At 45.1% G+C, this 15043-nt stretch overlaps 1 protein-coding gene across 1 annotated transcript in view; it reads left to right on the forward strand.

The window, feature by feature from the left end:
* AJAP1 (adherens junctions associated protein 1) overlaps positions 1–12891 on the forward strand; it is an 89083-nt gene extending 76192 nt beyond the window's left edge. The window contains exons 4-6 of the mRNA XM_070758232.1: positions 3069–3311; positions 4247–4385; positions 12268–12891. Of these exons, the coding sequence (XP_070614333.1) occupies positions 3069–3311; positions 4247–4319 (316 nt within the window). The 3' untranslated portion in view covers positions 4320–4385; positions 12268–12891. The remainder of the gene's footprint in view (positions 1–3068; positions 3312–4246; positions 4386–12267) is intronic.
* The last annotated feature ends 2152 nt before the right edge of the window (positions 12892–15043 follow it).

The raw sequence follows: 15043 nt of genomic DNA on the forward strand, positions 1-15043 counted from the left end.
CTGTGGAGAACAGACGTGCTCACAACTCTGCGGAGCTCAAAATCACAGAGGTTGTGGGGTTTTGTGCACATCGATTGCACACAGGTGCTCAATCACAAAGCCCTTGGCCTCCTTCCTTCCGATCAAGCCAGCATTCGTAGGATATCCTGGTTTCTTGCAAGCCGTCCCTTCACCTGTGGTCGGTCCAAGTTGGAGAACCCTGCTTCAGCTGGAGGTTGGACTGGAAGACCTCCAAAACCGCCATATCTAATCCTGTTCTGGTTAAGTGTGGCGTACCCCAAGGCAGCGTACTTGGACCAACACTCTTCATACTCAACGTTTGCGATCACCTTACAAACGACTGCGTTCTCTTCGCCGACGATGTCAAACTTTTCAACACCACCAATAACACAACTGCTCTCCAAAAAGGCCTTGACTTTGTGTCTGACTGGTGAAACATCTGGCAACCCCAGATCTCAACCAACAAATGCTCTGTCCTACACATTGGCAAAAAGAATCAGAACACCCAATACAAGAATCAGAACACCCAATACAAGCTGAACAAACAAGACTTTGCAGACAACCCTCACTCCATAAAAGACCTTGGAATATTTGTATCAAATGCACCAAAGACCACTGCAACAACATCGCCAAAAAGGCTTCAAGAGTTGTTGATCTAACCCTATGTAGCTTCTGCTCCGGTAATCTTACACTACTAATCAGGGCATACAAAACTTTTGCCAGACCAATTGTTGAATACAGCTCCTCTGTCTAGAACCCACACTGCATTTCGGACATAAACAATGTAGAAAATGTCCAGAGATACTTTAGGAGAAGAGCCCTCCACTCCTCCACTCACAACAGCTACAAGTCTTCAGCCAAGATGTTCTTCAGCCACCACAAGCCACACCAAGCCACAATATCTTCAAGCCATACCTATGCAAAGGTGCATCATAGTATATACACTTGTCAACCAATCAGATTACATTACAATCTGTAGACTCATCTGTAGACAATGTAAAACTGCTTAGCCATGATAAGTCTACAGATTGTAATGTGATCTGATTGGTTGACAAGTGTATATACTATGATGCACCTTTGCATAGTTAACAATTAACAATGTAAAACTGCTTTGTCACAATGAGTCTACAGATTGTAATTAGTGTCGGGCGAACCCAACGAAGTTCGAACCTGAACCCGAACCCAAACTTTTGCCGAACATTTGCAAAAATTCGGGTTCGGGTTCGGTATACCGAACCGCACAAAGTTCAGTACAAACCCGAACTTTGCAGGTTTGGTTCACCCAACTCTAATTGTAATGTAATCTGATTGGTTGACAAGTGTATATACCATGATGCACCTTTGCACAGGTGTCATTACATTGATTACAATTCTTCTCTCTGCAATTTGGAATATTACGCCAGGTAGGGCCCTGGTCATTTTTTTAAAAAAACTTTTATTTATATACATAAGAAAATACAATACACAAAACAACACAAAGACATTTAAAACAAAAACAAAAAATTGGACGAAAGTGTAGCAAATCCTAAAAACGGTTCAAACTATATTGACGTTCTATTATAACTTTGTTCAATTAGTCATAGACACCAGTTTTTTAAAAATACAAGTCTTCAGTCATGAAAGTAATCATATATATTTAACTATATATTCTATTGCCAGGCAATAACTTTATCTATTAAATATTGATCACATGTACATCAATTCCTTTATCCTTTTTCCTATCCACCGGTAGAACATATCCCAACATTTGTAAAAATCTAATTTTTCTTTGCTTTTGATTTCCAGAGTTAATTTATCCATCTCTGCACAAGTTGTAATCTTTTCTATAATCTCTTCTTCCTGAGGTATCATTTATTTTTTCCAGTGTTGGGCATATAAGAACCTAGCCGCTGTAGTTATATGGATAACCAAATATATCTGATGTTTTTCTAATTTTTGATGGATTATTCCCAGCAAAAAGCCTTCTGGGTTTTTCTCTATTTTAGTACCCTGATCCGGACACAGTTGACCACCAGGTTCTCTTCCAACTCTGTTATCCTGACCTTCTATATTTTCGGTATAAGATTTTTTATTTTTTCTCCACCATAAAGTAAAACAATATATAGTTATAAACACAACAACAATGCTTAAAACTTCCCTTTCCATTGGTATCCTATTCAATTTCCAACATTGTGCACATACAATCCCAGCTGCTGTAATTAGAGACAAAAACCTCAGAAGAGAAGGATTAGGGGTAGTGATTTCTGACAGTCTCAAAATGGGTGAGCAGTGTGGTCGGGCGGTAGGAAAAGCAAGTAGGATGCTTGGCTGCATAGCTAGAGGTATAACAAGCAGGAAGAGGGAGATTGTGACCCCACTATATAGAGCGCTGGTGAGACCCCATTTGGAATACTGTGTCCAGTTCTGGAGACCTCACCTACAAAAAGATATTGACAAAATTGAACGGGTCCAAAAACGGGCTAACAAGAATGGTAGAAGGTCTTAAGCATAAAACGTATCAGGAAAGACTTAATGAACTCAATCTGTATAGTCTGGAGGACAGAAGGAAAAGGGGGGACATGATCGAAACATTTAAATGTGTAAAAGGGTTAAATAAGGTTCAAGAGGGAAGTGTTTTTAATAGGAAAGTGAACACAAGAACAAGGGGGCACCATCTGAAGTTAGTTGGGGGAAAGATCAAAAGCAACATGAGAAAATATTATTTTACTGAAAGAGGAGTAGATCCTTGGAACAAACTTGCAGCAGAGGTGGTTGGTAAATCCACAGTAACTGAATTTAAACATGCCTGGGATAAACATAGATCCATTGTAAGATAAAATACAGGAAATAGTATAAGGGCAGACTAGATGGACCATGAGGCCGTCAGTCTTCTATGTTTCTATATTTAATTATACATATAATTGCTGCCCTTCTATATGAAAGTGTATCCTGCTTGAGCACGGGGTTAGACTAGTTGACCTCCAGGGTCCCTTCTGTTGTTCTGCTATTTCGCTATTCTCTCGTTCTCCCTGGGGTGAGAAAGGGTCTCCCGGTGTTTTTCAACCGGTCTCTCCTCTTTCTCCTTCCAGCTGTGCGCAGAGGGGGAACGCCCGTCGAAACGGCCACCAGCGGAAAATGAAGCAGCAGGAAGAGAGTTGCCAGAACCTGACCGACTTCACTCCGGCCCGAGTGCCCAGCAACCTGGACATCTTCACGGCCTACAACGAAACCCTGCAGTGCTCACACGAGTGTGTCAGGACGCCCGTCCCCATGTACGCCGAGGAGACGCTGCTCTCCCCAGGAGACTACAAGACCCCCTTCAACGGGAACAGGTGAGGGCTGTGGATGATGGGTTCGATGCTTGAGTTGGGCTGCCCCGGGCCAGAATAATTTGAGATTTCGGGATGAAATCTTGTTGTGAATCCCAAAGAGCTCTTGCTCCCTTTCTCTTCATCTCCTCTCCTTCCTTCTTTCCTTCCTTCCTTCCTTCCTCTTTCTTTCTTTCTTCCTTCCTTCCTTCTTTCTTTCTTTCTTTATTCCTCTTTCTCTTCCTCTCCTCTCTTTTCTTTTCTCTCCCTCTCTTTACCTTCCCCTCTCCCTCTTTCTCTTACTCTCTCTTTCCTTTTCTCTCCCTCTGTTTAATCTTCCTCTCTCTTCCTCACGCTCCTTTCTCTTACTCCCCTCTCCTTCCTTCCTTCCTTCCTTTCTTCCTTCCTTCCTTCCTCTTTCTTCCTTCTTCTTTCTTCCTTCCTTTCTTTCTTTCTTCCTTCCTCTCCCTCTTTCTCTTCCCCTCTCTTTCCTTTTCTCTCCCTCTCTTTAACCTTCCTCTCTCCCTTTTTTTCTTCCTCTTTCCCCTTTCTCTCTTATTCCTTCTCCCTCCTTCTCTTTCTCTCTCTTTCCTTTTTTCTCCCTCTCTTTTACCTTCCTCTCTAATTTAGTCCCTATATAAGCAAATGTATAAAATATAATATTATTTATGTCTTCAAAATACAATTTCTATTTTCTCTGTGAGTGAATCCTAGGTAATCAATAATCATGCTAATCTCCTTAAGTTTTGACGTTACCATCTAAATCTTCCACATATATAACAAATTTGTCAAACCTATTTGTTGACCACTATGTTGCGCCTAAGTCACTTTTCTCAATGCTACCAACCAGCTGCTGTGAATCTGTAGGCATCCCCTTTTTCCTTGTGTGAAATGAAAGTAAAAAATTATTGTCAGCCAAGGATGCAAATCCTCCCCCCTTTTTTCCCGCCCCTCTGCAGGGGGTCTTCCTCGGACCGCCATCTCATCCCCGTGGCCTTCGTATCGGAAAAATGGTTTGAGATCTCGTGTTGACCGATCGGCCGATCTCTGTTTTTAACTTCCTGGAGGGGCAGCCAGACGCCGCGCAGCCGTTCCATGGTGAGTCTAGAAATAAATAAAATAAATTGCTAAAAATCAGCAAATTCTACCTGTCTTGGTGGATCGGATCAACCTCCTCCCGTGGGGCTTTGGATGTGTCCCGCGAGAAATTCTTCGGAAGGGCCTCGATCCTTCTACCATCTCAAGAACTTTGCACAAAAAAGGCAACTGGATAGTCTTGTTCTATTTCCTTCCAAACATTTTGCTCCTCATCCAAGATGGTTCCTTCAGAACTGGTAATAGGAGCCACTCTTGGAAGGCCTGTGAGATTAGAAGTTCCTCGAGGGAGATCTATCAAAATGATTCCAAAGAGTTAGCACAAACCTGATGGCCAGAATTTGCCTCCAGAAGGTTGTGGGAGCTCTATCCCTGGGGGTCTTCAAGGAGATAGGACCATTTGAGGGACAATGAAGGGTCTCGAGCAGGGGGTTGGACTGAAAGTCTTCTAAGGTCCCTTTCAACTCTGTTATTCTGTCTCCCATGAAACAACTTGTCTCCAGAAGTTGTGGGAGCTCCATCCTTGGAGGTTTTCAAGAAGAGCTTGGCCAACCATTTGTGTGCAATGGTCTAGGGCAGGCCAAGTTGGCTGTTCTATGACATGTGAACTTCAACTCCCAAAATTCCTGAACTAGCATGATTGGCTCAAGAATTCGGGGAGTTGAAGTCTATATATCATTGAAGAGCCAACTTTGTCTACCTCTGGTGTAGGACAAGGGTGGGCCAGGTTGGCTCTTCTATGACATGAAGACTTCAACTCCTAGAATTCCTGAGCCAGCATGATTGGCTCAGGAATTCAGGGAGTTGAAGTCCACATATCATAGAAGAGCCAACTTGGCCTGCCCATGGCAAGGGTTTCCTGGTTGAGCAAAGAGTTGGACTAGTAGACCTCCAAGATCCCTTCTAGCCTTGTAATAAATAAGATACATGGGTGGGATGGGATGAATGGATGGACAGGATGGATGGTTGGAATGGATTGGATGGGATGGATGGATGCATGAGATGGATACATGAGATGGATGCATGGATGCATGGATGGATGGGATGCATGGATGGATGGATGGATAGATAGATTAGCTTGCCTTCAGAAATTGTGGGTGCTCCATCACTGGAGGCTTTTAAGAAGAGACTGGACAGCCATGTATCTGAAATGGTACAGAGTCTCCTGTTCCAACATTGGGTTGGATTAGAAGACCACTTGAGCTCCCTTCTAACCCCTAGGATTCTATGATCCCTTCCCATCTCTATTCTCCCCAGTTCCCATCCTGCCTTCACTGTAGTTCATGCCCTCCTCATAATAGGATAGCATAGTCGGAAGGGACCTTGGAGGTCTTCTAGACCAACCCCTGCTCAGAGTTCAACCCACGCAGAGGCCAACCCAAATCTCACCCCCAAAGCTTTGCCTCCAGGTTAATTGATTCAATTTCCCTTCTCTCTCTCTCTCTCTCTCTTTTTGCAAAGGAATCGTCTATTGCCTCTCCCTTCCCCACTAGGGCTGAAATTGGTCACCAGCCGAGCAAGAATGAGGTTAAGCCGGTTTCAGAGGGATGTAAACAATGGCAGGGGGTTTAATTACCTTTCCTTCCCCCCTTTTTCAAACCTGCTGTTATTTAAATTGCCTCCTGATCACGAATTCCCAATCAGAAGGGCTCACCTATTTTGCGGAGACCTAAAAAGGAAGAAGGGGAGGCCTTGTGTAAACATGCACAAATAGGGAGATACGTACATATATATTTGCCTTTGGTGATTTGTTTCCTATACACACACATACTTTGTCGGTGAGGGCTGGAGGGGAATGGAACCGCAACATTAAATTGTGCAGTGTCCCTATAAGCGACGTAGATGAGGATAAAGAAAGGAAATTTAACAGGTTTTGCTTTCAGAAAGGAGAAGGAGGGAGAGGAGGAGGGAGGGAGGAGAAAAGATTGAAGGGAGGGCCAAAGAAGGAAGGAAGAAAAGAGAGTGAAGGAAGGGAGGGAGGAGAAAAGAGTGAAGGGAGGGGGAAGGAAGGGTTAGAAGGAAGGAAGGTTATAAAGAAGGAAGGAAGGAAGGAAAAGAGTGAGAGAGAAAGAAGGAAGGAGAAAAGCGTGAAGGGTGAGCAAAGGGAGAAAGAAGAAGAGTGAGAGGGAAGGAAAGAAGGAAGGAAGATGGGAAGGAAGGAAAAGAGAGTGAGAGTGAGAAGGAAGGAAAGAAGGGAGAAAAGAGAGAGTGAAAGTGAAGGAAGAAAGTAGGAGAAAGAAAAGGAAAGGGGAGGGGAGGGAAGAAAGGAGGGAAGGAAGATTAAATTTAAAGAATACATGAAGTAATACATTCCTTCTTTCCTTCCCACTCACTCTTCTTTCTTTCCTTCCTTTGCTCTCCCTTCATGCTTTTCTCCTTCCTTCCTTCTCTCACTTTCACTCTTTTCCTTCCTTCCTTCCTTCCTTCCTTCCTTCAGACCTTCACCTCAACAGATAATTACATTCTTCCTCCCCCTCCTCTTTCTGAAATACCAATCCCTTCCTCAATGGGAGGGCTCAAGGTCTTCAAGAAGAGACTGGACAGCCCTTGGTCTCTTGCTTTAGAAGAGGGATGGACTAGAAGACCTCTTGGTGCCTTCCCCCTCTGTCCCCCCCCCCGTCCTGGGTGGTCTCCCTAGGAGAAAACCTCCTTAGGTGCTTTCAAAGGGGATCCACAGGAACCAGAGATCCATAGAGGATCCACAACCCTGCTGAAAATATTCCCTCCGCCCTGTTAAGCCTTAATTACAATTTTAATTACAATCCCCACCCCATCCCGTTAATTGCTATTTATGCAGGAGACAACTCTCGCCCAGCTATTATTCAAGGGGGTTATTTTCTGCCCACTCTCCCTTTCTGCTCAGAGATTTATTTTTAATTTTGGGATGGGTGGGGAGGAAGAAGGATAGTTTCACCCCATTTGATCTTTTCCTGCTTTCTCTCCTTTTCGGGTGACACAAAATGCCTCCAGAGTGGAACCAAAAATGGGGTACATCCCTTCCTTCCTTCCTTCCTTCCTTCCTTCCTTCCTTCTTCCTTCCTCTTTCTTTTTCTTCTATTTTCTCCTCCTTTTTCCTTTTCCTTTCTTTCCCTTTCTTTCTTTCTTTCCTTCTTCTTTCTTTCTTTTTTCTTCCATCCTTCCTTCCTTCCACCCATTCTTCCATTCTTGTTTCCTTTCTTTCTTCATTTTTTCTCTTTCTTCTATTCTTCATCCATCCTTTCCTTTCCTTCCTTCCTTCCTTCCAGCTCCCTTCACTCTTTTCTCCTTCCTTCCTTTGCTTCCTTCCTTCATTTTTTCTCTTTCTTTCTTTCTTTCTTCCATCCTTCCATCCTTCCCTCCTTTTATTCCTTTTCTCTTTCTTTCTTTCTTTCTCTCTCTTTTTTCCCTTCCCTTCTTCCCTCTTTCTTTTCTATATTCCTTCCTTCCTTCATTTTTTCTCTTTCATTCTTCCATCCTTTCTCCTTCCTTCCTTCCTTTTTCTCTCTTTCATTCTTCCATGCATCCATCCATCCTTTCTCTTCCTTCCTTTCTCCTTCCTTCCTTCCTTCCTTCATTTTCTTCTTCTGTTTTCTTCTTTATGAAAAATCTACATGCATATAAATTAACTTTCCAAATTAAATTGCCACTGTATTATTATTTTTTTCTTTAATGCAGATGGGATGCAGGCTTACTGGGCAGGTGTTCTGATTTCTTAACAGATTTTAATTGCGCTTTAATTGTATTTTAATTGGCTCTGCAAATGTTTACGTTTCATTGCCGCCCGATTGCCTTCGCTGGATGCCATTGGTGGGGAAAGAAGGACGCCCCTTAAGTAAATTAAACCGGGACCGAATTCTGCGTCACCCACATGACTACAAACTTTGACCCCTGGGGGATCCGGGAAAGAATTTAAGGCCTAAATCTGTTTTTTTTCCCCCCTCTAGGGTTTCCTTCTCAGTGTATATAACATTTACCATTTGATAGCCATGAAAGGGTGAACTTTGCTAATGATTCGGTCCAGGAAATCATTTTATTCTCTATTACTCCCTCTGCCTGCGGGCTTTTCTAACTTCCTCCCCTCCACCCACCCATCAATCAATCAAATGGCTTCAAAGTTCCACAAAACAATGCAGAGGCTTCTTGACTTACGACCTTGTTCAGGGAGTTTTAAACTTCCATTTTATAACCTTCCTTGTTAAGTGGTTGTTAAGTGAATCAGGCTTCTACTCAACTTGGCTTGCCACTAAAGGGAATCATATACAGTGGTGCCTCTACCTACGAATGCCTCTACTTACGAACTTTTCTAGATCAGAACTGAGCAGTCAAGATTTTTTTGCCTCTTCTCAAGAACCATTTTTCACTTACAAACCCGAGCCTCCGAAACTGTAATCAGAAAAGGCATGGAAAAGTCTCCATGGGTCCTCTCTAGGAATCTCCTGGGAGGAAACAGGGCTGGAAAAGCTGGGGATAAGCCTCCGTGGGGCCTCTCTAGGAATCTCCTGGGAGGAAACAGAGATGGAAAAGGCGGGGAGAAGCCTCCATGGGGCCTATGTAGGAATTTCCTAGGAGGAAACAGGGATGGAAAAAGCAGGGAGAAACCTTCGTGGAGCCTCTTTAGGAATCTCCTGGGAGGAAACAGGGCCGGAAAACGCAGGGAGAAGCCTCCGTGGAGCCTCTCTAGGAATCTCTTGGGAGGAAACAGAGACTTAAAAGGCAGGGAGAAGCCTCCATGGGGCCTCTCTAGGAATCTCCTGGGAGGAAACAGGGCTGGAAAAGGTGGGGATAGGCCTCTGTGGGGCCTCTCTAGGAATCTCCTGGGAGGAAACAGAGATGGAAAAAGCAGGGAGAAGCCTCCATGAGGCCTCTGTAGGAATTTCCTAGGAGGAAATAGGGATGGAAAAAGCAGGGAGAAACCTCCGTGGAGCCTCTTTAGGAATCTCCTGGGAGGAAACAGGGCCAGAAAAGGCAGTGAGAAGCCTCCATGGGGCCTCTGTAGGAATCTCCTGGGAGGAAACAGGGCCGGAAAACGCAGGGAGAAGCCTCCATGGGGCCTCTCTAGGAATCTCTTGGGAGGAAACAGAGACTTAAAAGGCAGGGAGAAGCCTCCATGGGGCCTCTCTAGGAATCTCCTGGGAGGAAACAGGGCTGGAAAAGGTGGGGATAGGCCTCTGTGGGGCCTCTCTAGGAATCTCCTGGGAGGAAACAGAGATGGAAAAAGCAGGGAGAAGCCTCCATGAGTCCTCTGTAGGAATTTCCTAGGAGGAAATAGGGATGGAAAAAGCAGGGAGAAACCTCCGTGGAGCCTCTTTAGGAATCTCCTGGGAGGAAACAGGGCCAGAAAAGGCAGTGAGAAGCCTCCATGGGGCCTCTCTAGGAATCTCTTGGGAGGAAACAGAGACAGAAAAGGCGGGGAGAAGCCTCCATGGGGCCTCTGTAGGAATCTCCTGGGAGGAAACAGGGATGGAAAAAGCAAGGAGAAGCCTCCATGGGGCCTCTCTAGGAATCTCTTGGGAGGAAACAGGGCCAGAAAAGGCGGGGAGAAGCCTCCGTGGGGCCTCTCTAGGAATCTAGGAAAAGGGCCTCCACCCTCCCTATGGTTTTCCCAATCGCACGCCTTATTTGCTTTTCCATTGATTCCAATGGGAAAAATTGTTTCTTCTTACAAACTTTTCTAGTTAAAAACCTCGTCTCGGAACAAATTAAGTTCATAAGTAGAGGTGCTCCTGTATTTTACATGTTGACCCACTGTTTGAATTTTACAAAACACTTCACCTTTAAATGTTAATGCAATACAAAATGTACAACACGTATAATCGTCAACAATCACACACACATATTTAGCAGTCGCTTGAGTAGCCTTATAAGGTCCTGATCAATCTCCATGTGCCAATTCGAAAGGCCCTGAGTCTCTTTTCTTCCCCGAGTTCTGCTCTGGTTTCCAATGATCACTCAAGAAATGGTGGTAAACTAAGGATTTCCTGCACAGCCTTGCATGATACAGGCGCAGTTCTAGGAGCGATGTAAAAAACCTGGTACAGTGATCCCCCGCTCGTTGTGAGGGTTCCGTTCCAGGACCCCCCGCAACGAGCGGGTTTTCGCGAAGTAGCGCTGCGGAAGTAAAAACACCATCTGCGCATGCGCAGATGGTGTTTTTACTCCCGCAGCGCTAGCGAGGAGCCGAAGATTGGGGGCGGCGCGGCTGTTTTAAAACGTCGCCGCTGGCATGGGGGGCTTCCTAGCAGCCCCCCAAACCCGGGTTGGGGGTCCGGGGGGTGCTGGCAAGCCCCCCATGCCGGCGGCGACGTTTTAAAACAGCGGCGTGGCTTTCCAATGAGTCCCGAAGACAAACGTCAAACTTCCGCGTTTGTCTTCGGGACTCATTGGAAAGCCGCGCCGCTGTTTTAAAACGTCGCCGCCGGCATGGGCGGCTTGCCAGCACCCCCCCGAACCCGGGTGAGCAGCGAGCGAAGGGCGGGTGGCCAGGCGAAGGGCGGGCGAGCGGCGAAGGGCGGGCGAGCGGGTGCTGGGGAGGGCTTCTCGCTCTCCCGCCAGCAAGAGGGGGAGCGAACGGCGTGGGCAGGCTGCGGACAAGCCGTTCGCTCGGGCCGCTTCCCAGCTGAGTACTCAGCTGGGAAGCGGCCCGAGCGAACGGCGTGGGCGGGAGAAGGGCGCGCGAGCCGCGGGCCCGCGGGCAGGCAGGCTGCGGACAAGCCGTTCGCTCGGGGCCGCTTCCCAGCTGAGTACTCAGCTGGGAAGCGGCCCGAGCGAAGCGGCAGCAGCGAGGAGTTTGCGTGGGCGGTGGGGAAACTCCTCGCTGATGCCCGCCAAGAGGGGGAAGACCTAGGGAAGCCACCCAGCAGCTGATCTGCCCGGCGCCATCTACGCATGCGTGCCCATAGAAAAAAAGGGCACGCGTGCGCAGATGGTGTTCTGACTTCCGGGTTCAAAAATCGCAAATTAGCCTGTTCGCAATGGTCGGGGACGCAATAACCGGGGGATCACTGTATATTACTATGACTAGTGATGGGCGGACCTAACGGTGTTCGGGTTCTGCAAGTTCGGACGAACTTTACGCAAAATTCGGCTGAACCTGAACTGAACCCGAACCCGAACCCAAACAGGAAATCCCACCAAGAGATTCCGGGGGCAGAGCTTTGACATCACGTATACCGGCAGGTTGCTAAGGACGCCAAGGTGATCACTTCCTGGATTCCATGTTTATTTTTACGTGAAAGGACCGCACTTTGCTTGCAGCGCTGCTGTGGCGTCCTTTTTCGTTAAAATAACAATGTTTATTTTTACGTGAAGACCTCCCTTTGAAGGAGCTGGGGAATCCCTCCCACAAAGAGATTCCGGGGGCGGAGCCTTGGCATCACCGGCAGGTTGCTAAGAACGCCAAGGTGATCACTTCCTGGATTCCATGGAATCCAGGAAGTGATCACCTTGGCGTCCTTAGCAACCTGCCGGTGATGTCAAAGCTCCAAACGCCGAACGCGACCCTGAACTTTGCCTGAAGTTTCAAAAAATTTCAGGTACGTGTTCGGCATACCGAACACCGCAAAATTTGATACGGACCCGAATTGTGCGGGTTCGGTTCGCCCATCACTAACTATGACATGATGCATATTATAACATGTTTTCTTCCTTTCCTTTTCTTTTCTTTCCTTCTTCCTCCTTTCCTTTCCTCATTTTCTTCATTCTTCTTTCCCTTCCCTCTTCCTCCTTTCTTTCCTTTCCTTTCCTTCATTCTTCCTTTTCTTCCCTTCCCTTTTCTTCCCTTCTCTCTTCCTCCTTTCTTTCCTTTCCTTTCCTTCATTCTTCCTTTTCTTCCCTTCCCTTTTCTTCCCTTCTCTCTTCCTCCTTTCCTTTTCCTTCCTTATCTTTTCTTTTTTTCTCTTCCCAACAGGATTCCATTGGTGAACCTGTAAAAAAAAAAAAATCCAAATGTTAAAACGAAGGGGGCGTTAACAGCTAACATTTGTGTTTTACTGATGGAAGACTGAAAGCAATCAAATATATTTTTATATTTATACATATTATATATATAAATATCAACACACACAAAAGGGGACACGCCCCACCCTGGAATTTTTGGAGAGGATGCACTATTTTTCACGCCACCGAGAAACTGACCGGGAGGAACTCACAGGCCAGAGGGAGAAAAATGAAGAATTTCCGACTGCAGAGATTGAGAGGTCACTTGGGAACGTTGGAAGGGCAGCCCATTTTTCTGAAACTGTGCCAATTCTAACCATTATGTGCCACGAACTGCCAGGAAATAATGAAAAACAGAGGAAAAACTCAGAAAACACAAAACGAAAACAATGTAAGGACACGTCAAAAACTTAGGACGGGTTGGGGGGGCCACGTCTTATCGTAAAGTCAGTATTTCTGGTTATTATACATATAATATATAAATATTATATATACATATATATATATATATTGATCTATATATATATATAAAAAAACCACAAACACATTTTGTATTGTAGCAAATTTTTGGACAAAAAAAAAGCGATCTTAAACGTCTGGGGTTTTTTTAAAACGAAGAAATGACTTATTATTGAGTTCTGTGACTTTTCCCCCCTCCTTGAACAGAGTCGATCCCGGACTTAAATAAAATCAGTGTTTTTTACTCGGGAAATGTCGTTTATGCCGAGCTGTCAATTGCCCGTCTTCCTGGTTCTTTCTAAACCTCTCCAGTGTCGGATCCTGAGGACCCGTGGCGTCGCTCCCTCTAAACAATCCGGGTTGGTTCTGCTTTGTCAGTAATCATGATCATGGCTGGATACAGGAAGTCTTCGACTTGTGACCATACCCCGTTCCCTTCTTGCACTGATAGTGTTACCTAGTTGGGTCAAGAAACGTCTGCAAGAAAACAAACAAGCCCAGAGATGTCTGAGGACCCCACAGTCCAACTCTGAGCTACCCATTTTCTCTTCTCATGTCAAGACGGCAGGCCCAGTCAACTAGAGATGGGTGGGGGAGAGAGAAAGAGAGAGAGAGAGAGAGAAAGAAAGAGAGAGAGAAAGAGGGAGAAAAGAGAGAAAGATAGTGTAAGAGAGAGGGAGAGAGAGGAAAAGAGAGAAAGAGAGAATGGGAGAAAGGGAGAGGGAGAAAGAGGGAGAGAGAGAAAGAGAAAGAGAGAGAAAAAGAAAGAGAGAAGGAAAGAAAGAGAGAAAGAGAGAGAAGGAAAGAGAGAGAGAAGGAAAAAGAGAGATGGTGGAGAAAGAAAGAGAGAGAGAAAGAAAAAGAGGGAGAGAAAGAGAGAGAAAGAAAGAAAGAGTGTAAGAGAGGGAGAGAGAAAGAGAAAGAAAGAAAGTGCCAGAGAGGGAGTGAGAGAGAAAAAAAGAGAAAAAAAGAGAAAGAAAGAAAGAAAGAAAGAGTAAGAGAGGGAGAGAAAGAGAAAGAGAAAGAAAGAAAAAGAGAGAGAGAGAGAAAGAAAGAAAAAGAGATAGAGAGAGAGAAAGAGAGAGAGAAAGAGAGAGAAGGAAAGAGAGAGAAAGAAAGAGAGAGAGAAGGAAAAAGAGAGATGGGGAGAAAGAGAGAGAGAAAGAAAAAGAGGGAGTGAAAGAGAGGGAGAGAGAAAGAGAAAGAGAGTGTCAGAGAGGGAGTGAGAGAGAAAAAAAGAGAAAGAGAGAAAGAAAGAGTAAGAGAGGGAGAGAAAGAAAGAGAAAGAAAGAGAGAAAGAGAAAGAAAGAGAGAAAGAAAGAGAAAGAGAGAGAGAGAAAGAGAGAGAGACAGATAATGAATCAAAGATTTCTGCCGATTGATCCATGTTGCATATACGATGTGAGCTGTAACAAAGTTTGCTCGAACTCCAGAATCTCACGATGTTCAGCCGCCATCTGTGGCTTTGAGTGGCGTTGGCAGCCTCCGTTTCCTGCAAGGAAACCAAAAAAAGGGGGGGGCACTGAAGGTTGCTTTTCAGGAACAAAACACTCGGCTGGTCAGTTTCCAGGCGGTCCCTCCTAGCAATTTCTCTCCCCCCACTCTCCCATTTCACACACCACCTGCTTTCCCAGTGCAGCATCTGCTGTGGGTAACTTCTCTTGTTTTTAATATCTCCACCGGAGCGGAGAAGGAAGGAGCTAAGCATAAGGCCCAGGAAACAGTTGTCTTTATTTTTAAGAATATTATTCGCTTTCAAACATTTAAATTAAAAGAGAATTCTAACTCAAGGGGATCAAGAACAACAGAGAGAATGTTCTAAAGCGACGGGAAAGCAAAACACCCAAAATAACCTGAAAGGATAAGTTACTTTCAGTGCTCTTCAATAGGAAGATGGTGGAGGATATATTTTGCTTTTATTTAAACAAAAAAGGAGATGCGGGACTAAAAATAGGAAAGAGATGCACACGGAACAATCAGATAATAGCAACAGGGTGGAATATCTTAGTTCAGTGAGCTAAAGAAAACATGTAACTCATAAATGCATCATAACGTCAGTTCTACAAATGCATAACACATTAATAAATATCTTTATAATCAAGATCTATAATGAATAGTTCAGCTGACCCAAAGTCAACCATTCGGCTTTCAGGGCTAATACAAGACTAGAACTCCCCATCTCCTGGTGATTGGCCCAAAGTCACCCAGTTAGTCTTAATACCTTTGTGGAACTAGAACTCCTTCCTTCCTTCCTTCCTTCCTTCCTTCCTTCCTTCCTTCCTTCCTTC

This window comes from Erythrolamprus reginae, chromosome 8 (genome assembly GCF_031021105.1).
Source record: "Erythrolamprus reginae isolate rEryReg1 chromosome 8, rEryReg1.hap1, whole genome shotgun sequence".
Classification (NCBI taxonomy): domain Eukaryota; kingdom Metazoa; phylum Chordata; class Lepidosauria; order Squamata; family Dipsadidae; genus Erythrolamprus; species Erythrolamprus reginae.